This window comes from Solea solea, chromosome 16 (genome assembly GCF_958295425.1).
Source record: "Solea solea chromosome 16, fSolSol10.1, whole genome shotgun sequence".
NCBI classification, from domain to species: Eukaryota; Metazoa; Chordata; class Actinopteri; order Pleuronectiformes; family Soleidae; genus Solea; species Solea solea.
The window spans coordinates 1,266,291-1,286,785 of record NC_081149.1 but is presented as its reverse complement, the minus strand read 5'-3'; the positions used below and the strand labels follow the sequence as shown (position 1 = coordinate 1,286,785).

The 20,495-nt window shown below is 40.8% G+C and overlaps 1 protein-coding gene across 4 annotated transcripts; it reads left to right on the top strand.

Moving 5' to 3' along the window:
* Window positions 1–244: 244 nt before the first annotated feature.
* glyr1 (glyoxylate reductase 1 homolog (Arabidopsis)) lies at window positions 245–19,830 on the top strand. 4 transcript variants are annotated; one of them, XM_058652831.1, is made up of 16 exons: window positions 245–365; window positions 2,507–2,543; window positions 2,620–2,699; window positions 2,796–2,934; window positions 5,653–5,763; window positions 9,940–10,023; window positions 10,782–10,835; window positions 13,167–13,217; window positions 13,321–13,394; window positions 13,748–13,847; window positions 14,522–14,632; window positions 14,759–14,860; window positions 14,955–15,117; window positions 15,626–15,805; window positions 15,887–16,011; window positions 17,115–19,830. In XM_058652831.1, the coding sequence occupies exons 1-16, from the start codon at window positions 328–330 to the stop codon at window positions 17,187–17,189; spliced, it is 1,524 nt and encodes a 507-aa protein (XP_058508814.1). In that variant the 5' UTR covers window positions 245–327; the 3' UTR covers window positions 17,190–19,830. The 4 variants fall into 4 exon arrangements, with proteins under 4 accessions (XP_058508814.1, XP_058508813.1, XP_058508816.1 ...); XM_058652830.1 differs by having other exon boundaries at window positions 13,116–13,217; XM_058652833.1 differs by lacking the exon at window positions 9,940–10,023.
* Window positions 19,831–20,495: the final 665 nt, after the last annotated feature.

The following is a 20,495-nucleotide window of genomic DNA, read 5'->3' as shown; positions in this document are numbered from 1 at the left end:
TATACATACATTTATATGTGTATGTATGTATATATATATATATACATACATACACATATAAATGTATGTATATATAATGTAAATAGGTATATACGTGTATATAATGGTCTAAATGTGGTTGCAGTCTCGTCTTCATATCTTTCCTAACTTCAGGGTGGAATGTGATAAACAAAGCGGAAAAGCGGATGTGACGTAGACAGGAAGGGCTGGTCTTCACGTGTGATTAGTGGGGGTGTGTACGTGCGCGCGCGCGCGCGCGCGTGTGCGCGTGCATGTGTGTGTTGTCTTCCCCCCACATTCACTGTGACGTTTGATTAAAGTTGTAAGATGGCGACGGTGCATCTGAGGATCGGGGACCTGGTGTGGTGAGATCTCATTTAAACACATTTAAACGCATCAGCGTCTCAATAACGACACTGCGCTTTTATACACGGAGTTACACGGTTTAGTTTGATGCTCATGTTTGGCTGAAGGAGGTAAGTGGAAGTGTTCGAACACTAGGTTAGTTGATGGTCAACCCAAACAACTTGCTAACCGAGCGGACTCAGTCAACAAGCGTCGACAGCTGCGAGCTCAGTCCTGGAAATGTGCGCCTTTTTAAACTCAAACCACGTCTTTTTTTTCGACGACGCCTTCTTTGGTAACTTTTGTCTAACAGTGTGTGTTCGCTCCACTGTTGTGGTCTGTGACGAGCTTTGCTAGCATAAGCGGATCTCCACTGTGGGGTGTTTTCGCGTGTGCTCGGCTTCCGTGTTCAGCTCCACTGGACTAGTTCTCTACGCAGCTCCTGTCGAGTCCATTTAAAGCCATTTAAAGCCATTCTCCAGTCTGATTTAGGTGTCAAGTGACGACATTTTGACATGTTGCCACACTTCTCCACATTACAACACAGAGAAAGTAGGACAGGTTGTCGTGTACGTTACATTACTCACACACACGGTTTTACTTCACCCCAGTCTACGGGACATGTTAGGAGAAATGGTAGAAAGTTATATTTAGAAAATTTAAAAATGTTGATCTGTACCTGCGCAGTACAACACACTTGACATGTATAAGCAGTTTTCATGTTTTGTTTAAAGGTCCAGTCTGTATAACTATATAAATAACTTTAATTTAAGATAAATACAACTTTTTTTGTATGTGTTCTTGTTTTTTATCGCCCGAAATCAAGTGCGTAGGTTTGACTTCAATGTACTAAATAAAAAAACAAAATAACAGTCTATTTAGCGCCCTGTTTTAGTCATTAGTCATATCGTGGGACCTTGCCCTGTTATCATGTCTAATAATGTGCATCCCTAAGTAGGATTCCACCAACACAAATGCACCATGGGATTAATTCATTAGCTTCATATAATTAATTAATAATTCATTGCCATGTTGCCTTTTTTCTGTATTTGAGTTGGACAATTCAGATGGTAGATTATAATTTTTGCCATTTTACATTTTGACAACGGAGAGAAAATAGATGGTTTGTATTTTGTTGTGTATGCTGCTTATAACGGGCGTTAATTAGATCAGTGGTTCTCAAACTTTTATGCCAAGTACCACCTGAGAAAATATTGAGCTCTCAAAGTAACACCATTATCATCAACGTTAAAATACAGTGGTAAAAATAGGCCGAGCAAAGTCAGCTTCAGACCTTTGACTGGAGGCAGATTTATTCATTAAGATGATTTGCTCTCTCATCAACCTCTTCCTCGCATATACTTCACACACTGGTATTGTGAAATTAGATTAAGATGAAATAAAGTGACTAATTATTATTGTCGTTCTCTATGATCTTTGCTCTAAATTCCTCTGTTCCACTTAGTGTTTCTGATTTAGTATCAGAGGAGACTCTGGTGATACACGTACCATAGTTTGAGAAACATAGAATTACATGATACACGTTCAAGGTACACAGTTCTATAAATACATACATACATACAGTACATTGCTCATTAGCAAATAAAACAAAAGAAACATTCCAAACACAAGCAGCTCTAGTAGAGCTTCTTATCATTTGGATTTGAGTAGGAATGGGTGTTTAAATAGCGCAGGCTTCACGGTGTCTTGAGTCAATGGGTCCAGCTAATGAGGTGCATTGTAAAAATCCAGATCCTGGTAAATTCCAGCATGTCTGCCATATCTACAGCATGTTGATCTTGAAGTAGCAGCTTCAAGATGCAAGAAACCTAACCCCCAAGTGGTTTTTGATGGCTGTGCTGGCAGCGTGTGAATGGATGTGATGTGAATTCTGATGTGATTTGTTGAAAAGGCTGCACATAGATTTGCTGTTTGTAAGTTAATAAGAGAATTGCAGAAACTGTGTTGTAAAGCAGCTTTTAAATGACCATCAAATCTGGCTTAACTACAAGATACTTGGTGTATATTGAATGTCATCTTGTATGACAGAGTCATTTAAATGCTCAGTTTTATGTCTGGTAATTGTTTCCAGACATATGCTGAGGTTAAGCAACAGCACAATGTTTACCAGGAGTAAATATATATCCCTTTTTTATTTCAGGGGGAAGCTTGGCCGTTACCCACCATGGCCAGGAAAGGTAAGCAGTGACAGTTTCAGTATATTCAGATACTTGCACAACACTTTTTATTCTATTGTATTATATCATATTTCAGGTAGTAAGCCCTCCAAAGGATCTGAAAAAGCCCAGGGGCAAAAAATGCCACTTTGTGAAGTTCTTTGGAACTGAAGACCAGTAAGTTTGCCTCATATCCACCTGTGGTCACTGACCTGGCAGTTTACCCTCTCCACAAAGTGTTTAAAAGCTGTGTTTGTGTGCCTTCTTGTCCAGTGCTTGGATTAAAGTAGAACAGCTGAAGCCCTACCATGCCCACAAAGAGGAGATGATCAAGATAAATAAAGGCAAGCGCTTCCAGCAGGCAGTGGATGCAGTGGAGGACTTCCTGAAGAAGGCCAAGGGAAAAGAACAGGTGGGAAGAGGGTTTGTTTCTTTGCTATACAATTATTTGTATTGCATTTGACACATAACACATCTGTTATATACCAGCCAAGTAACAATTACGGAACGTAAAAGAAAGAAAAGCGTGAGAGGAGGGGGAAAATAGCAAAGCCACCTCGTGCTGTTGGATGTAGTACATATACTTTTACTTGTAAAATATTTTTGCCTCAGGGGACAATATCATCATCAGAATAGTTTCCAATTAGTTTTTGATTGATTAATTAAGCTATTTAACTGCAGTGGGACTTGTGTTAGTGAGAGAATCATGTAACCCTCATCAGTTTTGTTGAGTGTGACAGGCCATCTGCAACCAGGTCTTTCAGCATAAAGATTCAACGTCATTATTTTTCTCAAAAATACAAACACATCTATCCCTGCCCTGTTAGACCTGATTAGGGAATTTGGTAAGATTTCAGCATATAAGATTAATAAATCTAAAACATCAATAATGCTGTTAAACCACAAAGAAAGGGAAAACCCACCAACAGAAGCTGCACAATTTAAAGTTGCTGTCTGCTTCACTTATTTAGGCATTCAAATTGTACCAATGCTCAATAATATTGTAGAAGTTAATTATGGGCCAGTTATGCAAGAAATCTCAAAATCTTTGGATAGATGGGCGTCTTTACCAATGTCATTAATAGGGAGGATAAATACTCTCAAGATGAACGTGCTTCCTAAGCTGTTGGATTTATTTCAAAACTTACCATTGCCACCACCAAGCAATCTATTTTCCTATAAGAAAACACTTTTCACCAGGTTTCTATGGAATAATAGACACACAAGGATGTGTGTGTCACTATTGTACTTGCCCTATGATAGAAGGGGGGCTTAAATGTCCAAATCTGCTCTGGTATTATCTGGCTGCCCAGTTGAGAACTCTGATGTTCTATTATACAGAAATGGATGCTGTGCTGTGGAGGGAGATGGAAGATAATGCACTTAATTTGCCTTTACCTATTTACATGTACTCAGCTAATATTAAGAAACTTAAAAGGAACACAAAAAACCAGATGGTTAGAAACATGATTAGTGTGTGGCACCACTTTAGAAGATACCTTAAAGAAAAAGACTGTCTTTCCCTTTTTAGTCCAATATGGGGAAACGAGTCTTTCCCCCCAGGAAGAGGAGATGGAGGATTTAAAATCTGGGCTGACCTGGGACTGCAAAAAATAGCAGATATCTACAACCCGGGCAGTAATCATCTGATCCTTTTGAAGAAATCATTGTCAAATACAATGTTGTACGTAGCCAGTTCTTCAAATACTTACAACTGCCGAACTTCATTAGAACACAACAAAATCAATCATTATCCAGCCCGGTATTGTCTACAATAGAAGAAAAGATGGTGAAGGACTGCCATGGAAGCTGATCTCCAGAAACGTCGCTAAAAAGGCTGGTGGCATGGAGAGAAGATTTGCAGGAAAACATCAGTGATGAGGAGTGGAAGAGAGCTTGTGCAAAGGCCCAGTCACAAACGGTTAACACAATTGGTTAATGCGTACATATCTGACTCCAGATAAACTTAATCAATTCAACAGTGCCATACCAGATGTTTGTATAAAATGTGAAAAGGAAAAGGGTACACTTTTTCACTGTTTCTGGCAATGTCCTCAAATTAAAAATCTCTGGGAAGAAGTGAGACAGTATATTGAGGATATACTGTATTAACCACACAAATACCTCTAGATCCTTGGTTTTTTTTATTGAATATATGCCCAACTACCTTCAACATTAGAAGAAATATATATTATATTTTTAAATATAGGCTTACTGTTGGCCAAAAGAGTCATTGCCTTAGCATGGAAGGAGGTGGATAGGTCAAGGATATGTAAATGGATTTCAGAATGATCTACTTCTCTACTAGATTCAGACAGCTCCGCTGTCACAAGGACAGATTCAGGAAGTCATTCCTGCCATCAGCCATCAAAACTTACAATAACTCTCTGTAATAGTAAAAAAAAAAAAAAAAAAACTGCTCATTTGCACAATGGACATTTTCTCTCCGTGACATACAGTATGACATTGCACTCCATTATGCCACTCCTTCATTATTGCACTATTTTTTCCCACTGTTGCACATTTTACGTTTTATGTTTATAATATTTGTTGCATTGCTGCTATGTTAAAACAATTTCCCCTTGGGGATGAATAAAGTATTTCTATTCTATTCTATTCTATTCTACTCTTAGAAAAGATAACATGCGCTATTAAGGGCAAACGATCAATCTTTGAAAACATCTGGGGCCCCTTCATCCATTTTCTAGAAAGGACTGACTTATCCCGTGTGGTGGAAACACCTACTGGTGATTTCTAATGTAGCCCACCTGGAGGAGATGTATAGTAGTGGATACAGAATTTGTTAGCATTGATTGAACATGACATGGTCTAATGTAATTAGACCATGTCTAATGTTTTTTGTATTGTAAAATGTATTTATTATTATTATTATTTTTGTTTATTATTTTACTAATTCATTTTATGTGTATATTTGTGAACTTTTTGGGATATGGGATAATGTGTTTGGACTGCGTAGTGTGTGATTGTTAAACTGTGTTAAAAATAAATGAAAATATTGTTTAAAAAAAAGAAAGTTTTCATTCATGACATTTTCAACACTCACTCCCTTGGACCTGCTGAAGATGTAGTGCCAAATGATCTGATGTTTGATGTCTGGTGTTTTTGACAGAACTCTGAGGGCAAAGGAGACTCGAAAGGAAAGAGGACGCCCAACAAGCCACTAAAAATACTGGAGGAGGATGACGAGGATCTCAGTGCGCTGAAGGACCCCTCTGAGAAGGTCAGCAGTACTTTGATAAGTAAAAGGAAACGGGTGTCAAAATCAAATCAGTTTTTCTGGTTGTTTCGTTGTCTGTAGGGAAGTTACCCTTAAAGGTCTAGTGTGTGGGTCAGCTCTATACACAACTATGTTTTTACTCACTGGACAAATTAAACATCTTTTGAGATTCAATGCTGAGGGGGGGTTACATAGTTTCTCCAACACACTTGGGAGGAAAGGGTGATGTGACGGCTGTTCAGTTGCATGTTTAATTGTTGCTTATTGTTTACACACTGTATCTGTAAGTCAACAAGGCGTTAGACTCCACCAAACTGGAAATGTACATTTAATGTCCTACAATTGAAGTTCAATTAAATTTTATTTGTATAGCGCCAAATCATAACATACATTATCTCAAGGCACTGTACATAGACAGCTTCAAGGAGAGCAGAGAACCCCAGCAATTCACACAATGAGCAAACACTAGGCATCAGTGGAGAGAAAACACTCCCTCTTAACAGGAAGAAATCTCTGACAGAACCAGACTCAGAGATGTGCAGTCATCTGCCTCGACCAGTTGGGGTGAAAGGAAAAATGGGGGACAGCGGAGAGGTGGGGGAGAAGTGATCATATCCCTGCCAAAGCATTGCTTGATTAAGTCCATAATTCAGACACAGACAGCTGTATGTTGAAGGAAATCAACCACAATGTTACAGTCCATGTCACTGGTTTATACCGCAAGACCAGTATATGAATAATGGAATGTGGCTCAGCAACACACTGTTCGAGGGGGGACCCTTTTCACTGCTGCACCACACATGCGAAAGGCTTAGCTGAAGTGGGGGTAGTAATTGCAGCTATGATCAATTTACTCCACTGCCTTAGAAGATAATAAATCTGAGAGAACCAAGAGTGTATATAGTTACGTTAACAGACACACACTCAACTGCGCTTCTCTCTCACTGAGCACTAAAAAAAATACAGTTGTATATAGGGATGGGAACGACACAGCATTTTGAGAGTCGATTGTCGAGGTACCCGTGTCGAATTTGTCGAGTTGTCGGTCCTTTATTTTTTTTTATTTTTTTTTAAAGCAGCAGCGCGGAGGGTGGAAAATATTCTCCACTGTACGACTTCATTTTAGGCTCAGAAACATGGCTGTAATGTCCAATATTCACATCAGAGCAGTGACCAACAACTAAACCAAACAAAGAGATCAATCATGCTGATCTAATCACAAATACAATCAAACAGCAGTGAGAGTGAAATAGGTGATAGAGTTGCGTCCACCCACAGCAATGTTTTTTTTCAACAAATAATACCCGCACCCGCCAGCCACCTGATCTTCATTCATTGTGGCAACAGTCTGATAAACATAATATGTTGCTGCACAGATCCTGTACGTTAACTCATTTCTGCCTCATTTCAGATCCAGTCAATATGTTAACCTACATATTCTTTATTTGTTTATTTATTTCATCCACGACCCACCCGCAGGCAATCCATTATTGTTGTCTGCGGGTGTAACCGCCAACTCTAACAGGTGAACTTATCTCACCATTTCGACCTAGTTTAATTAATGCAAGCATAAATCTGTCAGGCTTTGCCACCACAAGCGATTGTTATCATGTTTCGAGCAGATGTGACAACAGGAACCACTATGTCACTGGTTCACCTGTAATAACCAGGGCGGTCTGTACATGTCAGTAGTGTTTACATTCACACTGAAGGTGAAGCAGAACATATTCTTTATACAAAACACAGACAAACAATGCAGGGCAAACATGGTTACATATGGACCCAAGAGTTTTAAAATGTCTTGGTCAAGTGAATTTAATGAACCCATTAATGAAGCTTTGGTTGATGTGATCGTGGAAGTGGTATTAAAGCCCAGTCTGTGTTTTAGTTGTCTCAGTAAATCCTAGAGAGACTTATGTTAAAATGCTGGAAAATCTGGTACTAGCAAAAATGCTCTTTGAATATTAGATGGTATTATTTGTCCAATATTTAAACATTCTAATCTCATGAGAGTTAGTGGAAAAAATGCAAGGTTCACTGCATATTGAGCTAACTTTAGCAGCTTAAGCGACACATTAAAATACCCTGATTAATTTCATTACTTGCACCACAAATTAAATATATTTATCATGATAATGGATGGATATATTACAATAGAATTAAAATCCAAAACCTTAACACAACACTGCAAGATAAACATTAAATGCAGTCAAAAAAAAGACATAAAAACAGTGCAAAATAAACATTAAGTATACAGTTATAGATATAAAAAAATGTGCAGCCTTGATGATAATCACATTAAAAATCCTTAAGTAAGTGATTCAAATGTGCAAATAAACATATTACACTAATGGAACTTGTAGTGAGACGCCGTAGTCTTAATCAGCCTCAACAAGCCAGCCCTCTCCACAATTTGGAATGCATCAGATCCTTAGCAATAAAGAAGGAAATGGCTGTATTTAGGTCATTGGGTATTTGTGATGCTTTCTATAGTGTTTGCATTACAGATGATGTGATGAACCCGCAGAGAATAGAAGATGTCATTTTTTAATCATTTCTGACATTGTTGCCAAATGCTCAAGGTGCAACCAACAGATCACAAAACCTACAATTTAGATCAAATCACTTTTTTGAAAAACAGGTTGGATAACAAAAAGGATTATTCTTGAATTAATTTAAACTATCTTCTTTGGCTCTTTTTTCTACATCGGCTTTTATTACATTTACCATTTCATATTTTTATTACAGGTATTATATATTTCTAATTTGCAGTCTGCTTGCCTGTCGTCACTAAACTCAGTCAATCTGATCACATGACTGTTGCTGCTCTGGTGACCAGAGTTTTCTCTCACTAGCTCGGTTTGTCTCGACGGCTCACTGCAGCTCTGCATCTATATTTAGGGAATTATTAGGTCAACTTTAGAAAGTAAAATTTACAATTTATCGACCGTGGTGACGGTAACCTTCACCGTCGAGAAATTTTCAAGAGAGACACTGGTAGCTGTTTCATCAAAGTCTTCTGGGAGCGCAGAATGTTCTGTACATGACTTCTGTACATGACTACCGCTAACGAGATGCATTCAAAGACCCTGGTAAATGTCATCACTTCAATGCGATCTACAGCATGTTGAGTTTAGAGGAGCAGTTTTACGATGCATTTAAGAAACCTCTTAAATTTCTTTAAATTTTATGATGAATAGATGCAGTAACTGATTAACATTTTATAAACAAGCATATAATCAAATTCTCATGCCTATCTGTGGTGTGTGTATTTGTTTGGGTCTAACATGCAGGTGCTCAGTTTTGCATTTTGCACCGTTAAATAAAACTTGTTTATTTAAACTGTTTTGGCTTCACAGCATGTGTCATCTTTCCAGATACCGCCAGTGTTACAGCAGCCGTGGCTGTAATGCACAAACCGAGTTCAGTGCCATCAGCTGTGTTTTCATCATGGTACAGTTTGGTTTGGAATGGTAAAGCCCTGGGTCAGGCTTGCGTTTCCACTGAGAACAGTACCTTTACTCGGTAGGCGTGGTGTTGGCTGCGCTTGATGGCCGAGCCAGCGAGATACGCAGCATGATGTCGTACCGGTGCAGCAGCTAATGTGGACATCGACACACCAGACAATAATGGAGGACATCCAGCAGCTCTTCTTTTCCTGCTCAGTTTGGGGTTGTTGTAATGTCTCAATAAGATGTTAAGCTGTGGGCGTTGAAGAGAAAGACGGCCAAACAGAAAACTCTGTTGCACAATCAGCTGACTGTCATGGGGGGAGTTGGTCTATCTTCACCCTGACCCTACGGTACCATTTTCCTCTGGTACCCCTAGAGAAGGGTGACAAAAAATGGAACGGTATGGGGCTAGTTATTTTCAGACTATTCCGAAAGGAAACGCAAAAAAACCCACTAGATTGTTGGTCTTGATGGAAACGCGTCTATTGTCTTAAATGGCTGGTTCACTCAAATGTACGACCCGCGTCTCCAGTGGTACGACCCACGTCTCCAGTGGTGTCCATCTTTGCACATCAGTCAATGGTTTTGAGATGGAGGGGAATGGAAGTTGCTCAACACCATCTCTTTAACACATGGTAGAGAATCAGCCGTCCCCTACTACAGCAAACAGGCAGCAAATCCCCCCTTTGATTTTAGAAGGTGAATGTGTGTCTTTCTCCTCCTTAAGGACTTGACTGACTCTGACCCCGAGCCATCAACTGTTGAGAGGCTGGGGGCTGGACCTGGCTCAGGATTCAAATGGGAAAGCAGTGTAGGTGAACCCCAACACCCCCCTCCCACAAAGCCTGCCTTGCTTTTCTTTTCTCCTGACCTTTTAACCTTTGGCTTTACTCACCAACAACTGCAGACCTTCCCCTTTGACCTGTTGGGTGCTCACTTTTGTGTGTGTGTGTGTGTGTGTGTGTGTGTGTGTGTGTGTGTGTGTGTGTGTGTGTGTGTGTGTGTGTGTGTGTGTGTGTGTGTGTGTGTGTGTGTGTGCCAGGAGTGATCGCACTGACCCACAATAGGTGTTCTCTTGATGAGCCTTGTGGCCTGTTGCTCAGCTTGCTGTTCAGAAACCAGGGGGAATGACCACTTGTGTATTTAATGCTCTGAAGGCAGTGTGACCTCCACACGTGCACATGTACATACAGAAACATTGGTCTGGTCAGCTGATCTCGTGTGCGAGTCGCCCATTTGTCCAAACCATCTAAAAAGCACAGTTTTCAGCTGCAGTTAAAGCACAACAACGTTGAATCTAAAGTCTGAGAGGCCTCCTAAATTTATTCTATTATTTTCTGTTGGCATTGTAGATGTGATGCAGCTTCACCTCCTCATGCAGCACAAAAATGAAGCCAACATATCCCTGATACAAATGTGCTCTGCCTCTGCTCATGGCTTTCTACTCTTATTGTAGTTTTTTTGTATCCCTGTCAATAACAACAAGAACTCTTCCTCAAACTGTATAGGAAAGCAGGGTTTTTAAAGTCATCGTTCAAATGAATTGACTGAAGACTTTTTCTGTTGCAGCCTGTGAAAGATGACCCACATTTCCATCACTTCTTGCTGAGCCAGTCTGAGAAGGTATGAGGCAGCATTTCTTTTCAGGTTCAGAGTTGGTGCTTTATGGTCTGTCAGTGTGATGCTCTGCGTTATCTAATTAGATTTCTATGTGATATGGGAACAAATCTTATTGCAGTATACTTTTTATATAATGTGATATAAATCAAATCAATATTTCTGTAAGGCTGGGTGATTTGGTGCATAAATAATATCTGGACGAGATATATGGGGTACAGTGGCTCACTGGTCATGCTACAACCACAGCACTGTCTTCTCCCCTCTGACACGCATGCAGGACGTCACACTGGGGGTGTGGTTAAATCCTTGATTACACCTTTGCTTTCAAAGGTCACGTTCAATATTCTGCTTACAATCGAGATCATTTTCTGTCACTTCTATCTGGACACACTCGGGCCGAGTTTGCCCGTGGAACCTGCATTTCTCACGACACAGTTCAACCCCCACACCCGTTCCTCATCCCCGATGTAGGTCTTTTGCAGTTTAACTGAAACAGCCTGCAGCTTAACTGATAAATCCCCGTTCTTTGTCAGCCTGTGGGGGATTTGCTGAATGGCATTTCTGCACTCGGCCCAGGTCTGTAACTGCAGACGACACAGACGATACTATTTAATTACATTGCTAAATGTACAAATCAAGGCAATTGACAGCAGAGGTTTAGTACTTGGTATTAATTAATCATGTTTTTTATTCATTTAAATTGTATTCATTTGCAATTCACAAGTCTGCACTAACAATCTCTTGATTTGGAATTAGGTCAATAAAATGATATGTCATTTTGTTCTTTACCAGAACATGTTGTTTCATTCTTACTTGACCAGTAAAGTCAATCATTTATTTATGAAGCGTCACTGCAAGTAAACAATGATGACGTATGATGGTGCTTAGTGTCAAAGCTAAGGTTGCAGCTAAGTCACACTAGCAAACCTGTTTCTCATGAGCCGAGTTACTATAAGTTACATGTTGGTCAATTTACTGAAATTGATACAGTTTGTTGCACTTAGCAACATTAACAGGTCAGTTATTACTGTTGTTATTAGCCAGTCATCACATCACTGCACTGCTGCATGAGACTGCAGTGACTTCGAGTGACTTGTAAAGCAGTTGTTTTCAGTGTAAATGAATCACTCAAATCAGTTCATTAAAACTAGTTGTTCAGTTCTTCCTCCATGACCGCCGCAGGGTTTGTGATCAGCAGTGCTGTCTCTAAATACACCAGACTTACAGTTCTCAACGGCCCGACCTGACAAACCCGACCCGACCACAAATGAGGCAGGTCGGGTCAGGCCTCAGGGCTTCCTTTTTTCCACACATTTCTTGCTGGTTGTAAATGATATCTCGTTTGTTGTGAATCATCGTTGTTCACGTGTGGTGAAGAGTAAATCTGTAGAGGGGCAGACCTGACGCGCTGCGTGTGTAACCCCCGGCAGTTTGGACATGTTAGTGTCATTTTTAGAGCGTGAACTGGAGGGGGACAAATATCCCGCTCTGCATCGTGTGCTGCTATGGGCAGAACCATTCAGACATCACTGTCAGCGAAATGCCAACGATACTGCACAGCTGGCAGCCACGTGTCAACGGCATGCGCACTGGTTGGGGGGAAAAAAGTCCATAACCGATCTCCACAAAACTGTAACATTCCTGTGGCCGAAATTCAACCAGTTGCGGATGCTGCCGTTTTTAGGATTGTTAAGTCTTTTTAACTGATCTACAGTTCACCATTGTTCGACTTGATTCTTGTGTCGGACGTCTCTTCCTGTGACGACACTCTGACCAATCAGTGGTCAGGTGTCACCTCAGCTCACTCTGAACCTCGCCAGACCAGGTACTAAAAAAGTATGTGGTACCAGGTTCTATGCTTGTGGAAACACAAGTTAACCATGCCAAAGCAAGTCGAGTCAAGCCGGTGGAAACACGCCATAAGTGATTGCTCCACAGCCTTTTCCCTCAAGTCGCATTACATTCTAATTTGCAAATGTATTCATTTATGGATCACTTATGACTAAGTTGTGGTTACACAGGTGGAAATACAGAAAAAAAAGAATGGTGCCAACTGAAGCTATCAGTATGGTAATCCTAGTCAAACCTTCTTATCTTTTCTTGTGCGCCTGATTTAGCGTTGAATGCGTTTCCCCCTTAAAAATATCACATCAATGCCATTAAACAATAAAAATGCACAATGGTTTGAGTTCATGTAAACAATGTTGTTCTTTGCTGTTTAATCGTTCTATCAACTTTCTAAGTAAATACAAGAAGGCAGACTTAGTGTGTTCTCTTTACAAGAGCGTGTTCATCTCCTGTTCATCTCCTGTTCATCTGCCTCCCTGCTCACAGCCAGCCTCATCCATGGAGCCCATCAGCAAGCGTCTCAAGGTCATTGAAGAGGTAAAGTATCTCGTTAAAAATAGTTAAAATGTTTTTTTTTTTGTTTTTTTTACATGTGTCGAATTATCAGGTAACATTTTTGTTGTTGATTGTGATTGTGCAGGTCACGGGGTCAACCTCTATCCAAGCAGCAGACAGCACAGCCATCAATGGCAGCATCACACCCACTGATAAAAGGTAGTCACACATTGTCACTATAGCATTACTGAATACCTTTTAATATTATTATGAATACCATCAAGATGACCCACTAAATGTAGCTGGACAGTCTGGAAGACTTCACCACAGCTCGGGTTGAACCATTTGGAGATAAAGTAAGAGTCTAGGTTGAGATGGTTTGGTCACATGTAGAGGAGGGATAGTGATTACATTTGACAAAGGGTGTTGAAGAAAAGGGGAAGACCACAGAGCAGGATCATGGACGTTGTGAAGAAGGTAACTGGTGTAACGGAAGATAACACAAGATGGAGGCAGGTGATCCACATGTGATCATGTTTTCTCATGCGTTTAAAAGTTTGTTCTCCTTCCAGGATAGGGTTCCTGGGTCTGGGGCTGATGGGTAGTGGCATTGTTTCCAACCTGCTGAAAATGGGTCACGTGGTCACAGTGTGGAATCGCACAGCAGAAAAGGTCTGTGGGCAACTTTATTATTGTTGTTGTTGTTGTTAATACTGATGTTTTCTTTATTCATAACGTGAAAAACTAAATGGACCATACAAAGACATAAGTAACTACTCATTCACAGAGTGTAGCTGTGTTGGAAAGTAACTTAAACAGAAAGAAAACAAATGTTGCAACATAACTGACAGGAAACCTGACCGACACGTTTTCTTTCCTGTGACTATTCCAAAATAACGGCTGTGTTTCATCAATACCCGCAGACCCATGTAGGGCTGCAACCATTAATGATTATTAAATCAATCGTCAAGTTATTTAATAATATTTTTATATTTTAGCATTGAAACTATAGTTTTGGTAAAAGAGCTTCCACATATGTTTATATTAACCATTACATAAACCTTACACTGGGTGGTGGTCTAATACATGTGTTACTGTGTATATCAGTGTCCATTATCAGCCCAAGCACTCCCAATATATTGGCCTATCAGATATCGGCAAAAGTCCAATATGGTCCATGCCTAGAAACAACTACTTGGGGTTGTGGATTTGATAGTCATCAAAACCAGTTTACAGGTGAATGACTGCCACCTACTGAATGTGAGTGTGGATCAGGAACCTCTAATGCTCAGCCATGTGGCCATGTGGCCATGTGCATGCTGACTCTACTGCCTACTGTGTTCCAGTGTGACCTGTTCATTCAGGAAGGGGCCAGGTTAGGCCGCACCCCTGCGGAGGTGGCCTCAATGTGTGACATCACTTTCTCCTGCGTCTCTGACCCAAAGGCTGCCAGGGATGTGAGTATCAACTCAACTGCACCTCATGGCTTCTTTTTGTAATGTGTCTCTGGATTATGGGTGAATCTGTCTGTCTGTCTGTCTGTCTGTCTGTCTGTCTGTCTGTCTCTGTGTGTGTTGGTCCAGTTGGTGCTGGGACCCAGTGGAGTGCTGCAGGGAATCAGGCCAGGAAAGTGCTATGTAGAGATGTCCACTGTAGACCCAGAAACCATCACAGAACTCTCACAGGTACACACACGCACACACACACACACACACACACACACACACACACACACAAAGAATGACGATGTTTACAAGGATTCCATTGTTTGTATTTCAGGTGATCACCTCACGGGGAGGCCGTTTCCTGGAGGCTCCGGTGGCAGGAAGCCAGCAGCTCTCCAATGATGGGATGCTGGTCATCCTGGCAGCAGGTGACAGGACGGTGTATGAAGACTGCAGCAGCTGCTTCCAGGCCATGGGCAAGACTTCCTTCTTCCTGGGTCTGTATTGAGTTGATTCCACATGAATGATGTAGACTGTAGCAGCCATCAGCTGACAAACCTGCTCCCAAAATAACAGAGGAGGTCCAGGGCTGTGTTGTAGATCCATGCACAGAGCAATTACCAGCAGCATTTAATCAATGTAATGAGTGAATTCAGTCATTCAGCAGAGTCGCTGCTAATATTTAACATGATTATTATCAGTGGGCAACTGTGCAGCAGCTGCTACGTGCTGCAGGCAGCAGTGGACGGGGCACCTGGACTGAAGACCTCTCACCTCTCGTCCAAGAGAAGTCTTGAGTTTTGAGAAACGTTGTCCAGGCGGTCACTGACCCTTTGACCCAGTCTCAGGTGGTGACGGTCACCTGAGAGACACACTTTCCATAGTGTATGTGCATACGTGGGAGTGTGTGGTTGAGTGTGTGAAGCATGAGAAGCTTGGTATTGCACTAAGGTAACATTAGCAGAGACAAAGAGGAAAAAAACGTCTTCTGTCATTGCTTTGAAGGTGAAGCAGGCAACGCAGCGAGGATGATGCTGATCCTCAACATGGTGCAGGGCAGCTTCATGGCCACCATTGCAGAGGGGCTGACTCTGGCCCAAGCCACCGGCCAATCACAGCAGACCTTCCTGGATATCCTGTGCCAGGGACAGATGGCGAGCACCTTTGTAGACCAGAAATGCCAAAGTAAGTCATGAAGAGTTATTCATTGACACACCTGCACTGTGCACGTGACAGTATTCTAACTCTTGTTCCTGCGTCTTGTAGATATTTTACAGGGTAACTTTAAACCAGACTACTATTTGAAACACATTCAGAAGGATCTGAGGCTAGCCATCTCCATGGGAGACATGGCCAACCATCCAACCCCAATGGCTGCAGCTGCCAATGAGGTACATTCATTCATTCATTCATTCATTCATTCATTCATAGGTCTCCGCGTTTCTTAAATGTCTTAGAATTGTGCTGAGGAAAGTCTTCACATCAAAAAACATACAAAGGTTTTAGGCAGTTGATTTTCTATGAATGAGCTTATGTAAGAAAAATCTCAATCAAATCAACCTTCACTCTGATTAAAGGATTCTCCATCCATGTGGACTATATACAGTATGACTCTATGCACTTTGTTCTCTATGTTGTGAAGAAGTAGAGAAATCCACGGATGTTTTGACAGAAATGATGTGTCTGTGCTGTGTATGGCATCATATCGTGAGGTACCCTGGTGTGGTACGACTACATTGTCATGGTGAATGACCTGTGACCTCAGTAGCAGAGTCTGGCTGCAACTATTACTCAATGAATTGTCGACTATGTTGATAATGGATTCATTGCTTTTATTTAAATAAATAAAACGCTTTCTCATTTAGGATTGTTGTATAGAAACCAGTCGATGAATGGAGAAAATAATGTCATTATTAGCCATGATATCATTAGTTGCAGCCCAAGTGAAATATTGAAACGTGACCAGTGGAGACCCGTCAGAGAACCTTGTCTCGGTTCCAGAGCTGGAAATGTGATCCAGGTTTGCATTGACTGAAGCTTTGAAACCCTAACGGCACAACAATAGCTGTTCATCACAGGGCAATAAATACTACATTAAATAACCATGAGAGAGCTCACACACACACACACACACACACACTGCTCACATGAGGAGCAGAAGAAATGATTATTCTATCATTTACTGTGGAAATTGTTGATGAAAGTAAATGACCTCTGCTTTTAAAATGATGCCAAAGACAATATTTGAAGTCATTGAAAAATGTCGTGAGCTGAAGTGACTGTGACTTAGCTGCCAGTGAGCAAAAAGATGATCCACAGACATGGTCATCGTTGCCACCCTGAGGAGTTCTGGAATGTGTTTTCTTCTTATGTGACCCTGCACACAGGAAGTGACATATGAGAGCATAGCTGCAAACAAAAGTCATGTTTCATGTTTATATGTTCCACACTGCAGCTGTAACCCTTGAACGTTTGTTTTTGTGTTGCTGCACAGGTTTATAAGAGGGCTAAGGCGCTGGACCAGTCAGACAACGACATCTCTGCAGTCTACAGAGCCTACATCCACTAGAGTGCAGTCTTTGATCGCTTCTTCTTTTCTCCTTGTTATTTTCCTGCTTGATTTCTCCCTGTCCAAGCGGCAGCCACGAGTCATGGAAAAACCTTTTTTTTATATAAATTTGAGGCAACCTTGAGCGCTGTACTTGACTGTGCTGATGGTGTGTTCAGACCAACGGTGTGTGAGTGTCGTGCAGTAGATGAGTCATGGTAGATGTAGATCTCAGGAGCTAACCTGGTTGTCTTGCTTTCATTTCAAATGCTTTTATTCCCCATTTCTGACTCGTCAACATCTGACAGGCCATCTTTTTTCTTCTCGACAGATCGTAGCCATTTCCTGAAAAAGTCCACATGATAAAAGCAGCAGGAGCTTACAGGACACGAGTATAATCGCGAGGTTTTCCTGCTGTGTTCTCTCGAGGACTCAAACGTGATGTAATGATTTCAGTGCTGGTGGGAAAGCAGCTCATAGTATTTGGTCTGAACACACTGTGAGTGAGTTGCTGGTTTGAAGACACCAGGGCAGAGCACACTGACTCCGTCTGTTAAAAAAAACAACCGTATGATTTTTTTTTTATTATTATTTGTGTGCAAATGAAGAGTTTATTTAACTTAGTGTGATATTTTATTTCCTTTTTTTTTTTTTTTTAAATCAATGAGAGAAAACACCAACAACACGTCACTGCATTGCCTTAATATTGTAACCCTCTCAATGGTCCATGTATTTATTTCTGCTTGTTTCCAGCTCTGATGTGTGCTTTGATGTTGCTGTTAAAACAGAGCAACAGGCCACGCGAGGCCTTTCACATGCAGTAACAGGCAAAAAGCACTCGTCATGTTCAGTCCCTTCATTCTGTTGTTTTTGGAAGAATTTTCATTGTTTTTGTTTTAATATATTCTCCTGCAACAAGATTAATCTAGTTGAGTTGTATTTTAACTGAAGTTTCTAATGAATCGTTAGTGTCATGTTTTCTTCTTTTAAGTTATAAAAACAAGTGTTTGGCTTTAGAAAAACATGAGACTTGCATTAAAGAAACAAGCTAATCAAACTGTTTGATGTGGTTTAGTGGAGGCAGTGTTTTACAGTCAGAGGGAGGGCTCTCTCTGACCTGAGCTCCTCCTACCACAGGAAGTTGTGAGTGGGAGCTTATGTCATTCCAGCCTTAGTCAGACGCTGAGGGTCATTCCTTCAACAGGAACTCTGATTTCCAACTGGGGAAGTCGGATCAACCCTGACATGGGATTTAAGATGGCTGCCACTCGTATAAACACCCCCACCTCCTGATAATTACCCTTGTGTTACAGTACTCAGTACCTGTCTATGTGTGTACAGTGTTTTTATTGACTGCTATTGCTTTTGTCAACAAAAAAAGGAGTAAACAAACAGATCGTCTTAGTTTAGTGATGAGTTTTTGCCGTGTGACTTGTGAAATGACAACATGTCAGTATGTCCGCACGTGAACGTCAAGCTTGTGCTGCATTCCATTTACATCGCAGCTCAGAAGTCGGAGGTGGGAGTGACGTCACCGCTGTGCACCGTTCACCTGGCAGAAGCAGTCAATAACAAAACTGCAGCGAAGCCACATGCCTACAGTCATACTATTACTATTATTATACACTACGTGTACCACTGACTTACTGTGTCAGTGTCTGTGTGAAGCAGCCGTCTTGTAGTCCCATGCAGGGCGTGGTGAGTGTGCTCTTAGTTGGACTGGAACATTAACGGGAAAATCCAAGTTCCGACCTAAAGTGGAATGTACCGTTGTATTAAAGATCATTTAGAATGCATGCGTCCATCACTGCGCGCTATCCGTTGTAAAGCACCTGAAACACGTTTGTACACGTCTAAAGTAAGGATCAACACTGGGGTAGACATGGAACCTTGTGACTGAAAAACTGCAGCTCACAATATTCATCTGAACAATAAAAAGTCACTCAACACAGTTATTTTTTGTTTTTGCATCGCAGACAGATACACGAGAGGTATTTGTGGCGCAGACTCCCCCTGGTGAGACTTAATCATTACAACCATGTTGGTGAGCTGGACCAATGGTTTTCAAAGCTTGGCTTGGGACACACAGATGAGTCATGGGACTTGGGTCACAGCCATTGATCAGTTTTGGGAAACGCTGGGCTAGATGGCATATACAACATGTATAATACATCATTATTATAGTCCACTGTATCATGAAATGAAAAAAGACCTCTATCCATGAATGAGTGAATGAGTCTCTATCATTAACAAAATAATGCAGTTTTGAATGAATTATCCCACATCCCATTTTGAAAGATTTGCCAAAATGAATAATATTTGATGTTTTTAACTGAGGTAGAGAACTGTTTTTAGAAGCCTTGTAAATAGTTTTAGGTTGACCATAGTCTTTCTTCTATGTCTACAATAACTAGAATCAATGACGTCAACTTGTCTTTAGTTTGAAATGCAACAGGACAACGGCGTCACCTTTTTCTGTCTTAAACCGGTCGATTGTTCAAGTGTAAATGGTTCATTGATTTGTGGCTTAAATAATAAATCGTTGAGTTAGATCATGTATGAAGAAAGGGTGCTTTTGGGGGGAGCTGTATGATTTTGTGTACATGGGAAATATCAAGACATGAGTAACTGGTTGTTGAATAAATCCTCTCCTGATCACTGACATGTTTTTATCATTGAGTATTTTAATATTTCAGACAACAGATGCTGATGTCTTTCCCAGCTCTAATTCGCTAATCCCGATGTAAATGGAACACAGCATAATTCCATGATAAGCATTGCATTATAATCAACTTACTCATAGATCACATCAGGTGTGTATCCAGTGGATAAATCAGTGGTTATCACAGCTTTTTATAATGTCAGGGACGGACTGGGACAGAAACTTGGCCTTGGTATGTTGACATTTTAGACATGTAAACACCTTATCGTGACAGACAGATACAAGCCTTCACCAAAGAAATCATATAAATCTAACTTTAACTGTTAATAAAAAAGGTCTGAAGGAATAAAAGTTTAAATAATATTTTAAAATCAAAGTTTGGACGACCCTGACACTCAAATCCAGCGCATCTTCAGAAGTGGGCGGGGCCACGTTAATAGTGAACGTGTGACCATCTTAATGCTGCATTCAAGTGCGTCGTGTAAAAACTGAAAACACTGCGGTTCAAGTCTGAATGAACAGGTAAATGCATCAGTCCCAGTTCAATTCTGTCTCAGACTGAGTTTTCTTTCATCAAAAGACTTTCGGCCTCGTTGCTTTCAATCACATTATTTGTCACGTTTTTCAAAAATCTGTATTCCACGATGACTGTGTGTTAAAGGGCG